Raw genomic sequence first — 24,480 nt, 5'->3', positions numbered from 1 at the left:
ATTTCTGTACCAGGGAGGTTCCACTGAGCCAGGGGCTATGTGGGATGACCTGGTAGTCTCCTGTGCTAGAACATGCATGTTGGTAGGTCTCACACACTTAATTATAAAGTCACAAATCAACAAGTTCTGAAAATGGCCGTGTATTGCACAGCTTTCTGCACCAACACCTGCCCTGTCTGTTCCTTCTTGATCACTTTTATTTTGGCCATGTGCAAAACACAGGGAATTAGGCATTAGTAAAGCCAATTTTATATCATTTTCTTCCCGTTGTATCTTACAAACTGACGGTAGGGATATTGTATACGAGTAATTTATTTGTTACTTAGGATTCCAGATGAATGCATCTTCGTGGCCGATGTTTCTCTTAAGAACTCTAAATGGAGCTGAAATGGCACCCGCAGCGTTCTTCAAGAAGGTAAGAGGAAAAGAGCCGCTACTAAATGAGTTTCCATCAATTGGTCCATGATTGCATTTTTTTAGTGAGGATGCCAAGATAGTGCCTGTTGTCTGCAGCACAAGAAGGCCAGAATATTATATAAAACTACTTTGAAGTGGATTGTCAAGGTACGAAACCAGACAGGATATATCTGCCTGTTGGATGGCATCTCTTTTCCTGAGTTGAGACTTCTAAAGTATGTTGTGTTGTTCAGAAAAATTGCATTAATTCATTTTCTGTGTCCTGGATTTAAGATACGATGCATCATCTTACACTCCTTGACAGCATCACATTCATGTAGTGACTGTGCACAGGAGTAAAAAAAATTTTTTTAGTGGAGAGCAAGAACCATCAGAGAAAAGTAGTGCTCTGAAAGGTTTTGTTAAGTGTTTTCACTGGGCACATTACTCATCATGTAAAATGTAATCAGAAAGTAGTTGATGGTAGAAAAAGCTGCTTGTTTTTGAACATGACTTGGGTAAACTACTGTGAAACATGAAAAAACAATTTATGAAAACAATAGTAATATTAATGTGGCTTTGTTGTGATGCTGTCGCATTGGATGTCTTCATTTCTGATACTGGGAACGACATTCAGAAGTATGTCAGTAAATCAAGGAGTTGGTTTCAGGCCTGCAGCCACATCGCTTACATGTTAACATATTGTAATTTTGGGGGCTGTGATGAATCGTACTTCCTGTGCTGGCCTATCAGTATGTCTGAGATCATTTTTGGGGAATGAGGTTCCTGAGGCTGAGGTGGTCATTTGGGTTCCCTTGGGTCACAAGCTCGGCAGTGAGGGTACGCTTCTGCTGGTCACGTTGACTTTATTTCTGGTTCTCTTTTGTCCATTTGGAATTGGTCTAAGGCAGGCTTAGTTACCAGAGGCCTATAAATAACGTCCAGTGCTAATGAATTTTTCATGGGCTAATTGAGAGGTGAAGCTTTTACCAGACAGTTATCAGTCCCCAGAAATTCCCATTCCCTGCAAACCTCCTCTTCCTTATTAGCATGTAATGATTTCATGGTGGTGTCTTTGCTGTCTTGCTGCCGAGGCATAATGTATTGGGTGCAACCCATTGCTTATGTAAATACTTCCAGCACAGCCTGGCTGCCATGGGGAATTTTGCTAATTATCCCAACCGTGTTTGTGGGAATAGAGTCTAGATTTTTATACCACAGAAGAGAAAAAGCAAATGTGAAGCATCAGTAAGTTTCTTTGGATGTCTACTGTAACTTTTTGAGAGTAGTGAGTATAAGAAATAAAAATGTTGAAGAAAAATGGATTTTCTGTTGTTGTTTTTTTTAATTATTATTATTTTTAAAGGGTCATACAAACGCAAATATTCTACCAATCTTACTTTTGTAGGAACCACCAAAACCTGTGACAAACTGCTTTAAAGTTGGAATGAAACTTGAAGCTATAGATAGAAAGAACCCGTACTTGATTTGCCCAGCAACCATCGGAGATGTGAAAGGAGATGAAGTTTTTGTTACGTTTGATGGCTGGAGAGGAGCATTTGACTATTGGTGCAGATGTGATTCTCGAGATATTTTCCCAGTTGGATGGTGTAGCTTGACAGGAGATGCATTACAACCACCAGGGAACAATGGTAAGATGACTAATAATATTGCTTAATTGTTTTTCCCCTCAATTACAGCAGAATTTTAAAAACCAGCTGGCTGTATGCAGATAAGACTGGATATTTGATTTGCGAGCAGTTGATGAGGACGAAATACTGTTGAATTTTCTTTACGTATTTTAAAGCTAATAGGATAGTTTCTGGGAAACAGGTTTGTCTGTTTGTAGTAACTCTGGAAGCATTTTATTTAATGCTCTACCATTGAAGGGCTTTTGATAACCTTGAATTTTCCTGGGCTTGTGAAAAATCTTGGACTAAACTAGTTTTGCCGTTTGTATTGTAGATAGATGCTCCTGTTTAACGATACCAATATATTCTCTGCAGCAGCACTTTACATTAAGCTAACCGCTAAGAAAATAAAGTAAAATAATCTTTTAAAGAAGAGAATATTAGGGCAACTTTGCTTCTGTGAAGGTTGAAGGTTTCAAATATATATTTAGGAGGCTTTTGCTTCACACTCGCAAAATTCTGTCTCGTAGCTGCCTATTCTGAATGCTTTATCATCCTCGTACCTTTATGGATATTTGTGCTTAATGGTTATAGAGTCCTCTTAAGTACCACCTTGTTTTATAATCTACAGCCGCCTACCCTAGAAAGTCAGAAACAGAATAAAGAGAAATACCCTGAATGTAATCCCTCTCCTACTTCGTCACGTTTCTATAATGCAAGTTTTTTCTGCCAAACTCTTTGGGCTCTTCTACCCTTGCCCTCTTCCGATTTGAATGAAAGAGGGGTTTTTAAAGAGGGGAACTGTGTTTTAGTTAAACACTTCAATACTGTTGACCAGACTGAGCTGTTCTAAAGGTGAGCACTTTCATAGCTGCTGCTAGGTAAGGAACAAGCAAACTGGTATCACAGAGCTCCCACAGGAGGTGCCAAAGAAGGGAAGAAATCAGTCATTCCTGCTGCTTTCTTCCTGCCTGTTATTTTTCTCAGTCCCTTGCCGACCGGTCATGAGCTGTATGGAAGATCTAGCTGAGATGAGTTCAGAGTCCCTTTCTCAGCTGTTTGATTCCTCTGTGTCCTTGTCCTCACCTGCCCCTCTGTAATAGTGTCCGCAGTTACTGGGTCACAGTAACTAATCTAGTTTAGTCCATAGCAGCAGATTTCAGCGAGGGAGCAATGGTGTGTGGAGCTGTACGGACAGATCCAAGATGTGCAGGTACAAATCTGCAGTGAGAAGGCATGGGAAAGGGAGTTGAGGACGGTCTACATTCAACCAAAATGATATAGTGGGTCCCAAACTGACTGCGGCCTGATGTGTGTGTGTTCCCAATCTGTAAAGTGCACAGCTCAGCTTCTTCAGAAGGGTGACTTTGTCTGGAGAAGTCCTGAATGAGGTGTGTTGTTATGGTAAGTTAATTATGTCAACTATGGAGAAATAAGATGGCTTTATAGGAAAGGGGCCGTGTAAATAAGTGATGTAAATTTTTTTTAGAAGATATTTTTATGACTGTTTAGTTTGCTGACTCCAGTTGTATCTTTTGGAAAGAAGCGTTATGAAATTGTTTAGTCTACTCCAGTTTCAGTGCTGGAAACCCAGCAGTGTTTTGAGATAACATGTACAACATTCTTCTTGGCCGATTAGTGTTTGGTAGAGATCAAAGGGTTGTATAACAATTAGTTAGTAAATTTGATTAAATATTCCAGTTGTTTGGGTATTAAAATAAACACAATTCCTGAGTGTGTTCAAATTTGGTGCAGGCTGAAATTACCTAGCCATGTCACTTTCTGGATTCTATCCCCTTTTTATGAAAAACAGTGACACTTCAAGCACTGATAAGACCCAAGGCAACGTTCTTGCAGAAGTTTAGTCAAAACTGGAGAACTTCAGAGACATGATAGAAGTGGGGAGCAGGAAGGTGAAGGCCAAGGATTTTGTTGTTTGCAGTTCTAAAAGCGTCTCCAAGGTTAACTGCAGTTTTATTAAAACTTTGTGTGGTCCTTTTTTTTCCCCATTCAGAGCAGGAAGAGTTTCTTCTTCAAATTTTGCTTCATGTGCTTATTTTTCAGGCGTGCATTTGTCAAGTTTACATAGCTAGATGAAATATTTTTTGCTCTCAGGTTACTTATTTCACTGTTATTTGATTGCTTTTGAGCCATTAAAGTACTGTAATGAGAGTCCTTTATTAAAATGTAAATAATAGCTTCAAGGAGAGTGTAATCAAGTCATTTCAATTCAGAAATTTGATAATGTTGTCAGGATTCTTCATTAAGTCACATTAACATTGACTACTCCTGTTATGGAAGAAAGCATGACAGATAACATATTGTAGGAATTCACTTGAAATATTATGGTATCGCTGTAGCCCAGACTTTTTTCCTGCAGGTTAGTTTAGTATTTCTGTCTTGAATTGCCACAGTAGAGAGTGAAAAAAATTGACGGAGCGTGGCTTAGATTTCAGAGTTGGTATGATGTGAAATACTCCAGGTTTTTTATAGCTACTTTTTTCCTGAAGTCATTTAAATGTGGCAAATCACTAGCGAAGGGCTGAAAACAAAACAAATTTTAGTCACTAAGCAAGAACAATATCCTGTAATCTAAGTATGAAAATGATAAATGATGCTTTAGTTTTCATCCGTACCTAAGACAACAATTTCCTGCCATGAGACTTACGTGTTTGTTGTCTGATTTAGCACTTAGCAAGAGAGAGACTGCAGTAACGGAGATGATCTGAAAATTAGAGAACATTTTATTGCAGCTGTTTACTCTCTTAGCCATTTAGGATGCCCAGAGAGAATGTAGGCCCTCTGTCATGGGTTGTTTTTAAGAACAGTTTGTACAAGGCCTTCTTAGATATTGGTGAATTTATTCAAAACAGGATATGTGGTCTCTTCAGCCTTGCGCTCTGTAACTCGCATTGGTTTTAGAAAGATAAGCTCAAGAACTAAGACATGATCAATAGAAGATAAAATGACGAAGGTAGGTACAAACAGTAGTCCAAAACAACTTTCTAATGTTCAGTCCTTAATCTTCTTGCCGATGCTTTGTCTTCGGTCCCTTCCAGCAGATGTGACTTGGTTGGACCTGGCTGGGTGTCAGGGCATGTGCTTAGTGGGATGAGATGTACTTGTTTAATGTTTATACGAGCAGAAGCTGTACTTAGCTGATTTTGTAGCTGGATTCCTTAGAAATATCTAGGATAGTAGTAATTTACGTAATGTGTGGTTTGACAGCAGTGCTTGATGTTGGGTTGACCTGCTGGCCCAAGGTTAATATTTTAAGGATGCAGTAGCTTGTTTTCTCCGAGTCTCTTGGGCCCTTAAGTGCTTTTACAGATGACTCGTCACACAGGAGCAGCAGCGTGAGCTATGGCTGGTGAAAAAAGTTGGCATGATAATATCTATGCTGGATGAATGTGAAGGACCTGCTCCGGGAGGCTTTTTCCAGCAGAGGCTGAAAGCAGATGTCTGAAGAAAAGCAAAAGCACGCAGGAGAGAGGTTTGCAGATGTGTTCCTAGTATCTGGCACTCTACGGCCCAGCACTGCCCAAGCCCCAAATAATTTATGCTGAGTGCCTCCTGGAAGAGTTTGTTTCTGTTCACTTATGTTTTGGAGACATGAACTTTTAGCTCCCAAAGCATCCTGTAGCAGGGAGGTGTGTGGAAGAGGAGATAGCTTTTCCCTTGCTGCTGGTTTCATGTTTTGCCCTCTAGTTCTTGGACTGAAACAGCTTCCCGGGCCTCCAGTTCTTGTACAGGAGGAGTCAGTAAATGGCCATTCCCGAACAGCTTTCTTGATATCCACCATGGTTTATCATCTTCCCACAACTGTCTCTATTGAAAACTTGTAAAATCCTGTTCTGCTTTACCTTGTTATGTGATCAATTTAATTCCACTGATCACCTTGGCTATTCTGTACAGTTTCCAGCTGAGCTCTGTCATTTTTGAGCCACTGGAACCAGAAGTGCATGAGGTATCTAAGACTTGGTGGCATTGTTCTGATTTTTCTTTTGTTTTCTATTCCTCTTATTCCTAAATTTGTATTTGGGATCTTGGACTGCTGCTGAGCAATGTATTAATGCTGTCATGGAAATATTTATTTTCATTCCAAGACGACCCTTTTGTGATGCTTCATTAGTCGCAGAAACTGGATCATTCTGAATTGCTTGACACTGAATTTCATCTTCTATTTTCTCATCTGCTGAGCAACTGCTTAGTTTGCAATATCTTTCTTTACCAACTATATAATTGTTTAACATTTGTTGCCATCTCATGCTTTGTTCTTGTTCTAGATCATATACGGTTCAAATGGCACAAGCCCAAGCAGAGATCTCATCAGGATTCCTCTCGAGTCCTCTTGATTGTGGAAGTGTCCATTTATTCCTGGACACTGTGTGGTATTTTCTAACAATTTCTTCAGAAGGATCATAAGGACCTTCTCTCATATCCTCCACTGTTACTTAAGGGTTCTTAAGGCTTTTTTTTGTTATTGCTGTTTTTTTGTTGTTTTCTTTTTTTTTTTGTCCGTGGTGTGAGATCTTGTCAAATGCAAGTTCACAGACTGCATCTGCTGACTTTCAGTCATCTGCTTGTGTGTTGACTCCTTAAAAAGAAGGTACAATGGGTTTGTGAGATGGGACTTTTTCTCTACAAAAGCTGTGTTTGGTTCTCCCCCAACTCATTGTATTTTTCTTTGTGTTCACTACCTCTATTCTATGGCTAAAACAATATTTTTTTAGCAACTTGCCCAGTATACACATCAGGTGTCCTGTCCATGCCTTCCTGGCTGGAGTGTTAGCATCATTTTAACATTTTAGGTGCCTTAAGTCTTTGGATTTGAAGCAATTTTAGGGACAAACTTGCACAGTACCGTCAGTAGCTTGGACGTTTCATCGTTTTTCCTTACTAATCTAGGGGCGGTGTGTCCTGCCAACCCACTATTGTTTGTTTTGTCTCTGATTTCTGACCTCTGCTACTGGTACTTCATGTCATGAACTTGCTTGAAATCCCTGTGAAGAGGGGTTCTGATATGGGAACTAATGTGAGCTTCCTTGGAGGGAACGTGAATGCAAGAAGAACATTGAGTCTCGTTGCTTTAAGATTACTGCCTGTGATTGCTTGTTCTGAAATCTGATCATCTCTTGGGTCCATATAACTTCTGCCTTTGATACGTTTTAAAAAGGCTTTTTAAACGTTGATATCTTTTGGATGTTCTTCTATCAACTCTTTTTCTGGGCCAAACGCCTTATGCTTTTCTATTTAACTGCTATACATGTTGATTTTTATTTTACTCAGTTGGCTAACAGAGAGCTGTTACTATGCCTAAGAATATTTTTGTATTGCAGTGTAGCTGCTTGTATCTGAGGCTTATGATTAAAATAGAAGGCAGGATGACTGGAGATTCTTGGAGCAATTTTGGTTTGCTGTTTCTGTGAAAATTCGTTTTACTGTTAAGTCATTCCATGTAAATGGCAATTGTTTAGGTAATCCATCTTCTTATTTGTAATGTAAGTAAAACCTCTTCCACAGAAGAATGAAGAAAAGAACAAGTGGGGACAAGCCATGTAGGAAATAAGTAGTTTCACCTGCAAAGATTGATTTCATTGCAGTTATATCTATCATTTAGGTGTGAACTGCATCTGGAGAGGGACCAGCTTTTGTAGATCCCTGTTATCTGCTCCACCACAATCTTCTGAAGTTCGATCTCTGGCAGATCGAGGTGATGCAGCAAATCGTGAAGCAGGAACTGCTCTCTGCACTCTGCAGGAAAGAGTCCTGGTCAACAAGGGAAGATGATGTAGTAATCTAAATAAAAACAGTGAAGCACTCTAGCTTTTATCGTTAGCCCCCTTCCTTCCCTCCTCTCTTTCCCCCTCCACACCGTGCGTCAGCTCATTGCTTTTCTCCCAGTTCCGTGCATTTATTGCCAGAGTGATTGTCTTTCACTGTGCTAATCAGCCTGTGATGATGTGGTCTCCTCCTAAAAGCTGTCTGCAGTGATAAGAGTAAGACAGGCCCAAGTAGAGATTAAAAAATATCTTGTCTGTTTTATGGTTTCTTATTTAGTTTTACTTAATCTTCAGACATGATCTCAGTATTTTGTACAGATCTTTAAGCTAGTTACCAAAAATGCACTTAATGCACTTCTCTGTTGTTGATAATGAAATTGTGTCAGGATTGCTGGATTTTCAGCAGAGTTGTACGCAAATGTACAGCGTCATTGTAAACTTCAGTACTGCTCCACAATGTTTGCAGACAAAACAAAAGCAGCATTGAAACTACTTTAGAGAGAGCTACAGTAGAATCTATGAAAAGTCTGCATTGTTCGAAGTAGCAAAAAAAAAATCTGATAAGTACAGTAAATCTTAAGTTTCGTTAGCGAAAGAAACATGCTGAAATTGTGCAATTTCATCCTGCCAGAGATTTCCTTTTGCTTTCAGTGCAGCCAGCTTCTTTTCATGAACAGGTCACAGTAGTTAGGCACACACAGTAAGCAGATTTATGCTGTCTTCGGAGTTGTACATGAAAACTCCTCAGTGCTTCAGGCTACGCTCTGATTTCCTACATTCTCTCACATGTTAAGCTTTTTTTTTAATTTGGTATTAATGTTTCTTGGCATCTTGCAGCAAGGCCTGGTTGGTGCCACTACAGGGCAGAAAGCGCTTAGGAAGGAATAAAGGTTTTGCCTTTCCCAAAGCTGAGGCCTTATTTGTAAGCCTGATTGCTTGACTATCTTACCACGCTTATTTAAGGTAATTGTAATTTCCTTTTAAACTCTTAAGTGCTCCAAGCACATGTATTTTTGATTGTTACATGGAAAATATTTTGTTTGCTCTTAGAATAGAGGTGGAAGTCTAGTTGGAAGGGCCCTTCAGAGGCCATTGAGTCCATCGGCCTGAGCACGTCAGGGCTGCCCAGCAGTTAGGGCACATCACTGAGGGCATTGCCCAAACACCCCTTGAGCACTGACGGGCACGGGGCAGCACCCAGCTCCCCAGGAAGCCTGTTGCAGTGTGTGCCCACCCTCACGGCACAGAAACGTTTCCCGATGCCCAGCCTGAACTCCCTGGTGCAGCTCTGTGCCGTGCCCGTGCCTGGCCATCGGGCCACAGGAGCGGAGGTCGGTGCCTCCCCCTGCGCTTCCCTTCCTCAGGAGGCTGCAGAGAGCAGTGAGGGCACCTCTGGGCCTCCTCTCGTTGCCAAAGATGCTCACAGTTGGACAACTTGCTCAGAAGGATGCTGTGAGGGCCAGGACTAAAGGCCTCACTAAAATCCAGAAGGATTACGTCTGCTGCCTGCCTTTCCCTCACCCGCCGAGTGGGTGACCTTATCGTGGAAGGAGATAAGTGGCTCAGGCAGGACTTTCCCATGGCGAACTCATGTTGACTGTGCCTGGTCATAGCTTTGTTCTTTAAGTGCCTCTCAGTATCCCCCTGGACACTTTTCTGCATAACTTTTCTCAGGACTGGGGTTAGACTAACAGGTCTGTAGTTCCCTGGGCCCTCTCCCATGCCCTTTTTGTGGATGGGTATAACACTGGCCAGCTTCCAGGCAGCAGAGACCTCTCCAGGCTCCCACGACCTTGGCTGAATTGTTGAGAGGGGTCCAGCTTGTAGCATCCACAAACTCCTTCAGCACCCTGGGGTGAATCCCATCTCACCCCGTGGACGTAAGAACATGGAGCTGCTACAACTCTTCCTACAGTTCTGGTGATCACAGATGGAAAGCCATTGTTTCCACAGTCGTGGTCCTACAACTCTGAGGACCTGGCAGCCCAAGATCTGTTGTTACTGTTAAATGCTGAGGCAAAAAAAAGGCAAAAAATACTTAACCTTTCTTATTAGGTGACTATCTGCTTCAAGCATCGGTCTCGTGTTTTCCTTTGACCTCCTCCTGCTGTTGGTGTACCTGAAAAAGCCTTTTTTGTTGTCTTAACACCACACTGGCCAGTGTCGACTCAAGGTGAGCTTTGGCTTTTCTCGTTTTCTCCCTGCAGATGTGGGCTGCTGCTCTGTCCTCTCCCTCTGAAGCCAGGCCTTGCTTCTTGAGGTCATGTATTTTCTTTCTCTGCCCTGCTTCCAAGAGTTCCCTGTTCAGCCAGGCCCCACTTGCAGCACAAGTCAAGACCTCTTATGGAGGTCTCCTGGATACTGATGTCATGAGGGGTTGTGTTGTCCAACTGGTGGATGGGACTGAGTGAATTTCAATTTACCGTGTTAGTACACATAAGCTACCCCCTGAAGCTTGTGGCGTTTTGTCTCACCTGGGGCCCACCTTTCATCTTGGTGATGGTCTGTGGGGAGCAATAATGACAAAAACTGGACAGAATAAGTAGCAGCATCAAGAACCACGATGCTAAAACTTGTACCTGCTGGGTAGAGGTGGGCTTTGCCATGCTTCCTGTGGCAAACTCCCATTAACAAACCTGTGACAGTAAGCTATTTGGAGAACTTGCTAATCTTTTCCACTTCCTTTCCCAGTTTGTCAAAACTATCACAATAAATACTTAGTGAATGAAAGGTTAATTTTATAGTTAAAACCCTGGGCTTGAATTCAAGAAGTCAGTTTCCATTGCTTCCACTGTGGGATTCTCACATGGATTTAGGGTAAGTTGCTCAATCTCTTTCCCTCATTTTTTATTTTTTTATTTATTTTTTGTATCTGGTAGATGAGAGAAAGGCCAGGCTTTTATATTCAGCATTCAGCTTCTTCCTCAGTGGGGGCGTATCAACAGTACTGCAGTAGGAACAGAATAATTTCTGTCTTGAAAGAAATGCTGGTTTAAGCACCGAGTTACTGTTTTTACTGTCCTAATTGGCACGTTCACCCGAGGAAGCAACGCTGTGTTCACGGAGTGCATGGCAAAATGGGCCCGTACCTTGCTTCATGCGATCTCACTGCAGCTTTCTGAAGACTCTGTGATGCTAACCGAATGGTGGATTTAAAATGTTTAAATACTACAAATTGGGAGCTTTTTTTTCTTTGGCTTTAGCTAAAGAGGTAGAGTGACACTGTCGCTGTGGATTATTTGAGGGAATTTTAATAATTAGAATTGCATGAGGATTCGGAGCCGTCATCTGCCCCATCCCCTTCCCAAGTGCTAGAGCTTCTCAGTAGCTTCAGATTTCAGTTGTCTTCAAGTATCTGACTTATTCTAGCAAGAGATCTTGGGGATAATGTTATGGGGTTAAATTTTGCGTTCCTTCATGTGGCGTTTGGCCCTCATCTGAAGCCTGATACCCTTCTCGTGTAAATAAGCTCAGTTGACTCCAGCGGATCTGCTTGCACGAATGAAGGATGGTGGTAACGCATCTTTAGGGCGTGGGTTCCAGGACATTTGGGTTGTGCATTTCTCTTAAATATGCTGGATACAAAGCTCATAGGTGCTGGATTCTCACAAGAGTGATTTTTTATTTTTTTGGGGGGGGAAAAAAAAAGTTCAGAACAAGCAGTCATTAGCAGTATGAAAGCTCTTGGTGTATTGCATGGGCATCGTCATCTGTGGCCTTTGCTAGCTCCATAGAGCAACTAGAACTCGGCAGCCTTTGAAAACTCCCTTTAGTTGCTAACATTGCAATGGAAAAGCATGTTTATGTAGGCTGCTCTCCGGTCTCCCGTCGCTGAGGACAGCAGTAGAGCTTTTTGGATCTAAATAAGAGACTTGGGAAAGAATGCCACACAGCGCATCGAGCTCCTGAAACTTGAGCGGTTGATATTTTTGTAGAAGAGCAGCATGAAGCAAATGCTTTATTTTGTTTGTGCAAATGAGAAGAGCATTGTGATGCAAAGCAGTATCCTGAAAAGGCAAATGTGCTTTTTTTTTTTTTTTTTTTTTTTCCCCCGTTGTAAATATCCCAGCTAAATACTGCAGTAATTGCAAGCAGAGCTTGGCATTTTTTCTCTCTATTCTTTTCATCGATATATTTTAACAAGTCCTCATGAGACTATTAAAACGTCTTAGTTTTTGGAACATGTGGTCTAGTGGGGATAACTTTGTCTGCAGATGCAGTGGGCTGGCAGCTAGGTTTTGCATGTCTTTTCATTTCCCTCCAGATCCTCTGACCCGGCGTAACCTTTGGTCTCCCTCTGAAGGCCGGGGTGAAGGAAGTATGAGCAGGTGACTGATGATCACTGTCAATACAGCCTGCAGACAATATGTGAATTACTTTAGCAGTCTCCCTCTGCCCCCCCAGCTCCCCCTCCCCTTCTCCTCTCTTAAATCAACAAATGCAAATAGCTGCCTCCTTATTTGCTGCTATCTTGGAGGCTGCCCGGGCAGCATGGGCTTTGTTGTAGTCCCTGCCTAGTGAAAAAAGCGGCTTCAGCCTTAAGTCAGAAGAAAAAAATACCAAATGGGACCTGAGCCCCCCCCTTAATGGCTAATGCTGCTAATATTTGGTCCTCTGGCGTGTGCAGGTAGGCAGATGCTGTGCTGAGAATCCTTGCTGTCTGTGTTTCAGGAGGGCTGCCCGCAGCGGTTAAACTCCTTGCTTTGTTGCTCTTTGTCTGTAAATATCCTCCTGGAGAGGAGAAGGGATTGCCCAGCGGGTCGAAGCTCATACCTGTGCTCGTAGACCCTGCTGCCATTGCACGCAGCTCTGTCTGCAGCACTGGCTTTATTTGCCATGGGAGAATGGATGTGCGTGTGCGAGATTTCAGCAGAGGCACAAGGAGTTTGTCAACCCATGTTTACTTACGAGTTTATGATCCTTTTATTAAACACCTAATTGCGTGGCATGACTAAATAAAAAGAGCTGCATTTTACCGTCGTGTAAGCCTAATGTAGGACATAATATATAGTACTGTTTAGTACAGCGTACAGTTGATATTTGTCTGCTTTTCCAGAAGCATTGCTCAACGCAAGTTGTCACTCAGCAGTTCAGATACATGAGCCTAATGCCTTGCCAGGAGGTGGTTAAAATTCTCCTCGGTTTATTTTAAGCTGTCATTGCCTATGAAAGTAAGTTTGGGTACAGACAAATATAAGGAAAGCGATTGCTTTCCACGTCGAGAAGGTGGTCCTTCTCGGGTACCTAGGGATATAATGTCTGTATTTAATGTCTTAGGATTGCAGCCAGCCGTAATGAAGGAGTTTCTCCTGACCTGCCATTCAGGACTATTAGATTAGTTTGGCTGAACCAGACAAATCGCAGTGTATGTAAATGCTCCTACAGCTTTAGAAACGTGTGTCGATAGAACGTGTACTTTATAAAAAGTCTGCTTGCAGTGTGTAGTTCGTCTTGCCTTGACATTTTATATTGCAAAAACTTTGTAACAGGTAAATAAAACTTCAGAGTTAAAGTAACAACAGTTGTAAAGCTGGGTAACTGTTGAGGTGGCCATCACTTGTGCAGCGAGATGTTAAAGCTGCCGCTTAATCTCCAGGTATATTCACAAGATCTCTTTTCAAATAATATGTTTCATTTGCTTACCAGAAAGTCTCAATGTGCTAATAGTCTGGGGGGGGAGAAATGTTACAAATTCACCAAAATCCAAAAAGTTAACTTTTTAGAAGTCACCCATGTTAAAGTTTTAGTCTGCAGTAGTCCTTTGCATCAGGTGCTGGTGACTGACACAGTCAAAGCCCGCTTGGACCCTCGCTTGTAATACTTGTAGGTCACATCACCTGAAGCTCACAGCGTTTACAGTTCGGGTGGATCATGGGGAGCTTTTCCTGCATCAAGGAGCCACAAAAGGCTGTGGGAAAGACAGTATCATGCTAGAAATCCAGCTGATCTTAGTATAAGGACATGAAATGCTTTCAAAGATGCTGTGTGTTCTCCTTTTTCCCACACCTCCTGTAACAAGGGTGGTTTGCTGTCACAAAATCTCCCATTTTCATCCTCTGCTTCCCTCTCCCTTTCAGCTTCTGCATCTGTCTGCCAGCAACCAGTCCAAGAAACAGCACGTAGCTCTTCCTGGGCTCTTTGGGTTATGGCTTTGTGCTGGCCGCAGGTAACACGGTGCAGGGCATCTCCCTGATGCTGTGCCCATGCACTTAGGTTCTGTCTGACATCCTCCTGGTGTTTTAATCCATCTGTTGCTAAGAGAAATGTCACAACAAAATCATCATTATTACTTCAGAGAGGTGAGACGGGTGGAAATGATTGCTAACTAGCAAGTGTAGCTCAGAGAAATCTGATTACAGCTTGCAGGTTCGCATCAAATTATAATGCAGTCACAGCACATTCATGCCGGCTCCATTTCGTACTGCGGTGGGAGATTGGAGAGAACCACTTCAGTGTTATGAACGAATATAGATGTTATTTTATGCTTTAATTTTGGAAGTCCTTCTTCTAAATAAAAATTGAAGTCTGGGTGGCTCCTGGCAGAAAAAGCTGGGTACAATTATGTGAACTTAACTTTCTAAAGTAGCATTTCAGACAAATGCCTATTCGTGGTACTTTGCCTAGCACCACTTTCTCCTCTTCAGTTGGATGATTTCTTCACTGCTCCAAATCGCTTTGTAGCTTCCTAGAAGTAGTCGGCGTGTCTTGTGGTAGTGGGAAGTGCTCTGAGAGGGGAGAGAGGGTGTATTATGGGCTGTATAACTTGAGAAGCATTTTGAAGGCCTTCTTGATGAATGGCACTCTAGCTTGTTATAATGAAAATTACAGAAAGCATTTATAAGGTGAGTGGATTAATACTTTTTTTTTTTTTAATTTTTATTTGAATGTGTTTCTTTTTTTCTTAGGCAAATCCCTCTAGACTAATGGGTATAAGAGTTTTCTCTTTGGCTTTAAAGAAGTTGAATAGTTTTGTGCCAACTGCTTGAGTTCAAACTATCCACGTATATTTCTTTTACGATGTGAATTGTGCACTACACTTTTCTTTTTTTCTTTTTTTTTTAAGCCTTTATTAGAAAAGTTGCTTTCCATCATTCATTTTGAGGTTTTTCCCCCCCTTCCCTTTTGTTTTTGTTTTTCCTCAGTTGCCATTACAAAGAGCAGTGCAAAAATCCAATCTTCCCCTTCCAAAGTGACCCGGCGTTCAATGCAGTCTCCACAGAAATCTGCTCCAGTACCAGCGCAGCGAGGCAGGAAGCCAGGTCGGGGCAAACCCCCTGGACAGTCTGCAGTTCCCAAGAAGGGCAGGTCTCCTAAAAATATCCCCCTGACCAAAAGCACCTCTCATACTGAGAATCTTAAAACAAGGAAAAAAAGTTTAAAACCGGGAAAAAAGGTTAGTCCTTATCTACTATTTTACTTTATATTGCAAAATTTTGTAGTGAGAATTTTTTTATTTTTTTTTTTTTAATTTGATTTTCTGGCTTTTCTTCAGCCTTCAGGGCTTTAACTGTCTTCAGAAGTTGATTATAGGAAACGATCTAGACTAGCTATTCTGGAATATTTTAGGATAAGCTTCTGTGGATTATCTTATTCTAGAACAGGAATACAGATTTCGATTGATTTATGGGTGAGTTGTTGCTGTTGAAAATGACTATTCAGGACTAGCCATTTTCAGAAATATTCCAAGAGCCAGGGAAACCTTTAGGCTTTTCAGTCTGGATTATTTTGTTACTGAACCATACGTACACAGTTTACTTACTTTTTGGTCTCATGTTTAGCAACATAGGGTTAGGAGCATTGAGGGTTTTGGCACAAAATGTAGGCGTCTTAAGTGTACAGGTGGACCTGCCATGTTAATCTCTTGGCTACCCCCTTGTCCTGGGGATCCTGCACGAACCACGAAGCTTCCTCCCAGGCAGTGGGTTTCCCCAGGTGCGAGCCTGAAAGCTGTGGTGCCTTTTTCACCTCAGAGCTGACTCCGAGGGCTGGATGATGCTCGGGCACCACCAGCTGCCATCGGGTCGGCCGTGCTGTCACTCCGTTCCCCTCCACCAGCACTGGCAGGCGAATGATCCCAGGGTGGGCTGGTTCAGCTGCCCACACACCTCTCCCTTCTACTCCCATCTTTATCTGATCCCCACAGAGAAGCACGAATGCTGCTGCTACTGTGAGGAAGGGCAGGATCACAGCCGGGCAGATTCAGACAAGCCCTGAGCTGCTGTGGAAGCACAGTCTGTTTCCTGAGGCTCGTTCAGCCCCTGCAGGGTGTCGAGGCCGGGCTCTGAAGCAGCAGCCCTGCAGTGTCTTTCCCTAGACAGTTTGTATCTGCCACCCTGCTGCTCCCTGCTTTGCATTAGCACAAGTTGAGGGTGGGAGGCATTGCTTTTTGTTGGGTTTTCTCACCCCCATCCACCCCCAGCTTTACAAAAAGTGGAAGTTTTGCTTTTTTGTGTTGTTTTCTTTTTTTTCCCTTCAGCCTGGGTCAGTGTGGGCGTACAGGAAGAATTGCAGGTGGTGCAGGTGAAGGGATGGAGGAATGGCACAAGGGGGACCTCTCCCGTCAGTGCTGGTCAGTGTGAAGTGCTAGTGAAACACCTTTATTGGAGCACACCTAAAAGGTGCTGGCACAGAACTGGAGCCAGTCACTTTGCTGAAGTGATGGCAGCAGGGTAAGGAATGATTCCAAGGACTGGAAAATGAACCCTGAGCGGTCTCGCTGCTGCCTTCCCCTCCCAGTCAGGCATCCAAACTGGTGCAGGTGGTCTCCAGCTTTCTCTCTTGCTTGGTTTATGGAACTTCCCAGAGGCAGAGGGTAAAGAGAAGAAAGCTGCGCCCACCTGGACAGACTGAGCTGGTGGGCAGGGTGTTCTCTGTAAATCTGAGGGGCTTTAAGGGAGATCACTGAACACATTTTATATCTTAAGGAGGTACTCAGATGGAGCAGGATGTGTGCTTCTGTGTAAGAGTTTTATGTTCCTCTGCCTGTCACGAAAAAGAAATAGAGACTAGTTGGAGGCATCTCACCTTTAGGAGAGGCTTTCTGGGCTGGGTGATGGGAAATGTCTGCGTGGAGCACTGTGCTTGGCCTGCTCTGTGTGAGGTCAAATCACTTCTGATTTCCTCCGTGGGACCAGGGAACCAGGAGTTAAGGTTTGTAGGATCTGAGCAGGAGCTATCCATCTAACTCGGCCTATCACTATAGTAACTTCTGCATTAAAAACTTTAAAAATGAGCTCCTTTTGAGAAGCCATGGAAAGTTTCTATTGCTAAAGTACGTGGTAGGATTGCCAAGACGTTACACACACGTGCAGTCTTTGCAGCGTTATACCTGGTGCTGTATGGGCGAGGAGAGGGAATCACTCTGTGGGAGCTCTGTATCTGTGGGGTGTATTTGACACAGAGGGCCACAGGGTTTACACACTTCACAATGTGTACACAAAGTAGTGTAAGTGATAATGTGCTTAGAGTTTTAAATGCCTTTTTTTTTTTTTTTTTTTTAAGACTGATACAAAAAGAAACCACCCACTTTTTCAGACTGCAGTTGTGCTCCAGATGTGAGCTGGCTGTGTGTTTGGGGAGGTTGGTCTATGCCTGATGGAGTATAGATTTGTTCAGCTTCTTAACTCTTACACTGAAGAGGCAGTCTGGGGCTCTGCCTTTTTAAACTCATTATGCTGCTATGTTTATCATCGTGCAGGTATTAATTTGTATTATACAGCTAGGAGCATTAAGCTGTCTTGTCATTTTCTCCTTTATTTAAACGTATTCTAAGCTTCTCCATGAGGATGACATGCGTGATGGGTTTTATTTCCCATTCCCAACCCACAGCGTGCACTGTATGTTTGTTGTTTTTTTTTTTAATTCTGTCACAATGAAGCAGAAATCTTCTTGCATCTCTTCCATCGCTTTTTAAAGTACACTTTGCAGAACAAAGCCAAGCATTCCTTCCAGACCCACTGATTAACACGTACTTCTCGAGGAAGGGCCTTGGACTGAGTGTGGATCACAGCCCTAAATCTGACCCCACAAGAGCAGCATCCACATCAGGTCTGTGCAGTCAGTGAGGGCTGGATGGCGTGCAGGGCTAGGTGGTAAAACTCGGACCAGGCAAATCTGCTGGGCTCTGCTGGGAGGACGTAGGTTTGCTGCTCCTCTGTTTGGGGTTGCAAAATGAGAACCTCAGTTGAACAAGCACGATATGCTGTATTTCCAAAACATGTCTTCCGAAATAAGGAAAGGACAAGGTAAGAAATCACTTAGGTGTTTGTGTGGCTGGTAGGTAGTTCTTCTTAGCTTGGTGTTTGCATTTTGTTTTCATGCCTCATTTCTCCCGTTGCCTCCCTCCGTGTCCCTCTCGACTCGACCACTGGTATTTTGCGGCATGACAACAGCCAACTGGTCCCCTGGCGAGTCCCTTCTCCGGAGAGGCTTCAGGAATGTCAGGCTTCAGATCAAAAGCCCAGACTTCCTAACTGCATTTTTGTTCTCTGTGTTAAGGAGGAGATTCTCAGTGCTGAGGATGAGACCTTTCTGCTTCCCGGCGTTAAGATGCATGGGCAGTTTCTGACAAGCCATACATCAATGTTTGGCTCGGTGTTTGACCTGAGCCACTCACTCACAAAGCAGCGCCAAACCTTGGCAGTCTCTCTCTTGTGTTCATGGTGATTCCCTCCAGTACCGTGTTGTCAAATAGTTTCTACAGCCAAGTGTATTTTCTCTGATCTGTAATGAGCACAGAAATTTTCTTTAATGTGCTGTGGGTTTTGGAAGGAAATCAGTTTATTCTCTGTAGGTGTTCTGCGGAGGTTAAGCACCGTTGCTCTTAGGAAGGTGTGTGTTTTGATTGCTTACTGCATGATTTTTTATGTATTATTTAGTAAATACTGTGCTTGTAAGAGTGGTTGCTGATAAATGGATGCTTCTCTTAGGGAACTGACTGATTTTTCTCTTAACTACAGAACAATGTCAGACCACCAGAGTCAATCCAGAGTAGCCAGGTCTCCGCTGCCTTCAGCAGTGTCGAGACCTTGGGTAACCTCTTCCCTTCCTATTCTTTTGTGGTAGGTAAGAAAATGAGGACATAACCTGTTCTCAGGCAAAAATAAATGGTGTAGGAAGAGGTGAAGAACTATTTTCCAGTTAATTGCTTCTGTTATTTCTGTGCATTTTTCATAACACGTCAGAGCACGTTAGAAGTGCCTTTCTCATGTATATCTCTTTCCTAAATCCCAGCCCAAACCAAATTACACCACCATTTGCTTTTCCTCAGCTGGAAGGTAAGGCATGCTGACCAATTTCCAAGTCCTTGGGCTATGAGCTCTGGTTGTCTGTCATATGATAGGCTGCAAATAAGTTTGGTTTGGGAAAAGAAGAATGTTTTGGCAACCCATGTGACTGGATTATAACTACGGGTTTATTTGATATCTTGCGTCAAACACCCATTCCTGAAAGTGATTAGTTGAGAATTTCAGCCCGTTTGAAACAAGTTGAAGGAAAATGTAGATGCACTGTAAAGCTGACAGCTGAATTTGAATCAGGATTTATATGTGAATATATACATGGCCCAGTTAATTTATTGGAGTTATGATAAACCCAGATGATTGGAAGAATATGGCCAGGAAAGTAATCCAAAACACCTCTTCTGTGATTCGTAAAATGTAGAAGGGTCATGAATGGATACATAAAAACTCATTGTTTTTCTGCTCCTTCTCAGGTAGAGGTGGGTTTCTTTTTAAGTCATTTGTCTTCTGCTACTTCACTCAAGTAGCTGTCAATGCAAATGAGCAGTTCCTGGGTTTCCTTTCCTGGATTTCATCGTCTTTGCAGTGTGTGGTACTTCTGTAATAAGGAGCTACACACACTCCTAGTAGTATGATAACTGATAGTAGAAAGGGTTAGTATGCTACTTAAAAAGCATTAAACATTTTGACTTTGTTTTTTTTGTTTTTTTTTCTTGAAACAGAAAAAAGTCTTCCCAGAACAACTGTCTTCCGCACCACCTTCTCCTCTTTCTTCTCCTGATGGGGACAGTGGCACTACACAGATACTTAAAGATGGAGTTAGTTTATCTGGTGCAACTGCAGCAGTTATATCCACAGGTAAAAGGAAAAAATAATGACATTTTCAGTGTGAAATTGCTTCCATTTCAAGAAAAATAGTTATGTCATTTTATGGAAAATACACTATAAACTTATTACAGCAAATAATTACTCGCCTACTCTTTTTTTAAGGTATTTGTAGGTTGCTGTGCACAACTAGTATTTAAATGCCTGCATTATAGCAAGAAGTGGTGGAACAGAGAGATTTTTGGTAGATCTACAAGACCTGGCTAGTGCTAGACTAGTACAAACGAGACTAGTTTGTTTCTGTCTGAAAGAGAAACTGCGTGGTTCTTCCATGTCTGTTGCACTCCTCAATATATGAAAAGGGAGCAGATGTAGCTGAAAAACCAATATGATACTCAAGAATCATTCACACTTGACTATCAAAAAACAAAAGTGAGATTTTGTCTCTCTGTAGCCTTACATTATAAAAGCAATTCCATTAAAACCAAGTTAAGGCGATCAGGGGAAGTAAGTCCCTCCTCCCCAAACAAGCAAAGTTAAGAGCAATGAAAAGTATCTTAAACAGGGTTGGCAAAACAAAAATAAGCTACTTAATGAGCGAACTCGTTGAGGAACCTGTAACCCTGTAATGAAACAATTTGTATGTTGTCAACTGAAATCTCAGAACTTTCTAAAAAGTCTATAAATTGTGATAATTTTGTTTGGGGTACTTTTGACATTTAAAAACTGTTCTTACAATAGAAGTTGTCAGGCCCTTCTCAATCCCAGCTTCAGTGATGGATGAGGGGAAAATACCTATGTGTTTCCTAGGAACATAAACCTTGCAGGATTCAGTTGTTACTGAGATCAGACAGAAGATGTCACAAAAACTCTTTTTGCTGATTTGTATCTTTTTTTTAATTCATACAAGGATGCATCCTCCAATATGAAGACATCAGAGAGTAAGCTGATATGCATGAAGATAGAAGATCATTGAAACGCTTCACAGAAATGTTTCATTTATAAAAGTCAAATGTTTTTAACTAAGCCCGAATAGCACTACGGTTAAGAGAACGTGGCAGCCTTTTGTATAGCGAATGCTTAGGTTGTCTGCTTAATCAGCACAGAAAGACGTTTTTTCTTTAAGCTATAATAGTGCCTTGGGTGCATCCTGGCCATATAATAGTCAAAAAGAATGAAAAATAAAAAATCTTCAATTATGTCTTTTCCTCTTACTTTTTTACAGTGTTGTTCATTTTGAAAGGTTTTCGTAGTCCCTGTAAAAAGTATTTTCGAAAGTCTGGTTTGCTTCTGTGATAAGCTTTAAACCACCTCGCACAGTTTTCAGAGAAGCGTGTTCGTTTTATTTAGCAGAGAAGGCCAAGCTGTAGTATGGTAATCATACACGAGTGGTTTGGGGCTGCTGAGGGTAGGGATGCTGGCCATCATACCTGCACGTGGCAATGCTGCCTGGGTGCTTCTGAACGGGCATCCATGGCAGGCATATGCCTTAGGGTTTGGTTTGTGGCAGCTTCTCAAATATGAGGGGGAAAAAAAGGAAGCAATTTGCTAAGGCCAGCTTTTTAGAATTGATTTTTGGTACTTCAGAGGACTTGCCGGTAGTTTTTACTTTATTGGTACCGGGGTGTGAATAGAGATGAGTCAAAAGAAGAGCACAGATTGTGACGGCTTTGTTTCCTTGGCAGGGTAGAGAAGGGCTGTAGGGATCAGAGGGAAGCGGCTATGGGACTGAGGCAGGAGAACCTCAACAGAATGCAGAGAGAGAACTTGCTGCATGCTCAGAAAGTATGCATGCATGATGGTATGTGTGTTCCACTTTGGGCTGAGCGGTACATCTTGTCAGCAAGACTCAAACTGCAGAAACAGCTTGCAGTTCAGGCGTGTGAAACGTGTCTCTATTCTTCCGTGCGCACCAGCTGTGATTAAAGCAGAAGTACTCTACAGTTCACACGGCTCCTTCTTTTGCAGTGTGTGTCTATGTCAACAAGCATGGAAATTCTGGGCCTCACCTGGATAAGAAGAAAGTTCAGCAGCTTCCAGATCACTTTGGGCCGGGTCCTGTCAATGTGGTACTTCAGCAGGCTGTACAGGCTTGTGTGGATTGTGCCTACCAATCCAAGACCGTCTTTGGATTTCTGAAATCTGGCCATCACGGAGGGGAGATGATAACTGGTACGTGAAGACATTTGATTTCTGTTTCTTCGCAACAGGGGAAGGAACTGCAGGGAGTTTGTATCATTTTTGTAACGCATAAGCACAGTCAAGAGTATATACTTGGGAACTCTGTTATTAAGAGAGCACTGGTGGAGTGTAATTTATCTCAGCGTGGGCCGAGGATGTTCTGAACAATTCTTAAATTAGAATTCAGCAATAGAGAAGTTAAATTCCATGTACACTCTGCAGTTAGGTTCCTGTAAGTAGAGCTTGTGCACCTCATTTAACAGCTGCAGCCAAACATTTGTCAAGTAAGCTCAGTGCAAGGGAAATATCAGATTTATTAATTCAAGTCATTCGCATAATCTTATCCATACATAGTATTTGTGTTCTTAATGCCTTAAGCAAGTGGGTGAAAAGTTTCCAACTAATCTGTTTAGCTTCCAGGCAAGTGATTCCACATGTTAAATTTGCTGCTTCTTCCCTTCCCCCGTTCCCCAGTCTCTTAGGTCAGTGTTCATCCACCTATGTCCTCTATTAAGGAATAGGTTTATCTCTGCTACATATTAATGGCAGGTCTACAGATAAATTACCCATATATCTCAAACTGAATAGCTGCTGCTTGACGTTTTTTTTCTTTCTGGGCTAGGAAATATTCTGCAGAGCAGTTAGCACATCAATTCATAATTCCATCACTGGTAGTAAAAAGACTTTGCATTACTTTAATCTCCTTACATTAACACCAGATGTGAAAGATGATTAGTGGGATACAGGTTTAATTAAATCCTCATAAAAGATGTTGCTGTCTAACGATATTTAAAACATAGTACCCTGACCTGCATGGAGCAGAACTTCAGTAGTCCTTGCCTATGTATCCCCATGAGTTTGTTCACAAAATGGGTGCTTTTTCTTTGCTGTGTAGTTCTTATTTATTTACATTCAAAAATTCTGTAGGAAAAGGAATTGCTGGGTTACACCAGGCTTCACTACAAGGCCTGGATTCAGTAGCCCTGCTCAGTAGCCCTGGAGTTGAGGAACCTCGCTCTGTAGATTGCTCCCGAAGCTCAGTCCTGCAGCTCACTCAGGTGTTAGAGCCACAAGACTCCAGTGAGTTTCTTGTGGTCTTGAGCTCCTGCCTTCCCATCAGCTTGTCAGGCAGGTCTCTGAAAAACTGGGTGAACAAACACTTAAAACTCCGTGTCGTTTGATCAGAAATTTTCGTGTGATACATTTTGAGAAGCACAAAATGTGACTTAGGTTAATGTAGCACATTACGGCCGGCTGTGCTTGTGAGCATCATGGAAAAACAGAAAATAAACAGTAGAACAAAATGAGAGAATGAAATTGTGTTTTCTCGTAGAAATTTGTTTGAAAGTGTTTTTAGCGTAGGCTTTTTTCTTTTTTTTTCTTTTCTTGAGACTAGCAAGAAAAATAATTTGTTGCATCAGAGACTAAGCAAAGAAATCTAAATCTTCTGTGGACTCACAAACTTTAATGGCACGTATTGTATCTGCCATAGGAGGAAGCTGTATGCTGGGACATGGATAAAATAATCTTTCTGGAATATGTGTGAATAATTAGTGGGTTCTTTGGTTCAGCTGCCAGAGAAAATAATTGTTTTGAATGGAGTTGAATTTAGCTTTTTTCCCTCTTTTCTTACTCAAAACAGAAACACAAACCATTTTATTTTTGCTTGATGCATAAGGTTTCAATTCAGGCGAATGCAACTGAAAGGAAATTAGAGGCTTGATTAACAAGCCCACTCATGGTGGTAGTGTCAGCCTCTTTTTTTCCCCTCGTAGCTCTGAGACTGTGGCATTTGGTGGATGAAATAGTCTGAGTTTCAGATAAATCTTCTCAAGCAGAGAATTAAATCAGTCTCTTGGGTGATTTTCTTCACTATCAGACGAACACATTTGTCTGATAGTTTCGCTCTCAGCCTTTCTCCTAGCTTTCTGTTTAAAACATGCCTACACAATGGAAAGTAAAGAAATGCGAATGACTTTTCATCCCATGGGCTGGGATTGCACAAACAAGCTCCATTCCCTCTTTATTTGTCGTTAAATGCCGAGGTTATTGCACCTCGGAAGTACTCCTTTTTATTTTCAGCCCTGGCATTTATCTAGGAAGTAAGAAGCATGTGCTGTATCCCCGAGCAGAGCTGTGTGGATCTGGATCCCTCTCCTTTGCTTGGAGTTCCTGTGGTTGCCCTCGGGGGTTTGGAGTAGGAGGGAGCTGTGTTTGCACTGACTGAACCCTTACTTGTGGATTTTTCCCATGGTCTGCCTTGTTGGGGCGGTCAGATGGCTTCGGATGTTTCTTGCTTTATCCTCTTGACAACTCAAAGATAATATTGTTCTTTTCAATGCTTCTTTTCAAAATGAGACATTAAGATGTGGAGAACAAGTAATTTCCCCAAGGCCATATAAGACTACCTGTAAGGCTATTATA

General features: G+C 42.1%; 1 protein-coding gene across 1 annotated transcript in view; it reads left to right on the top strand.

Moving 5' to 3' along the window:
• The window catches only part of SCML2 (Scm polycomb group protein like 2), a gene marked incomplete at both ends in the record, with an annotated part of 55,265 nt that overhangs the window by 20,062 nt on the left and 10,723 nt on the right, over positions 1–24,480 (top strand). The window contains 5 exons of the mRNA XM_084305888.1: positions 327–415; positions 1,805–2,048; positions 14,953–15,203; positions 19,773–19,908; positions 21,844–22,047. Of these exons, the coding sequence (XP_084162014.1) occupies positions 327–415; positions 1,805–2,048; positions 14,953–15,203; positions 19,773–19,908; positions 21,844–22,047 (924 nt within the window). The remainder of the gene's footprint in view (positions 1–326; positions 416–1,804; positions 2,049–14,952; positions 15,204–19,772; positions 19,909–21,843; positions 22,048–24,480) is intronic.

This window comes from Netta rufina (genome assembly GCF_964035555.1).
Source record: "Netta rufina genome assembly, chromosome: 1".
Taxonomy (NCBI): domain Eukaryota; kingdom Metazoa; phylum Chordata; class Aves; order Anseriformes; family Anatidae; genus Netta; species Netta rufina.
This window is presented reverse-complemented; position numbering and strand designations above follow the sequence as displayed.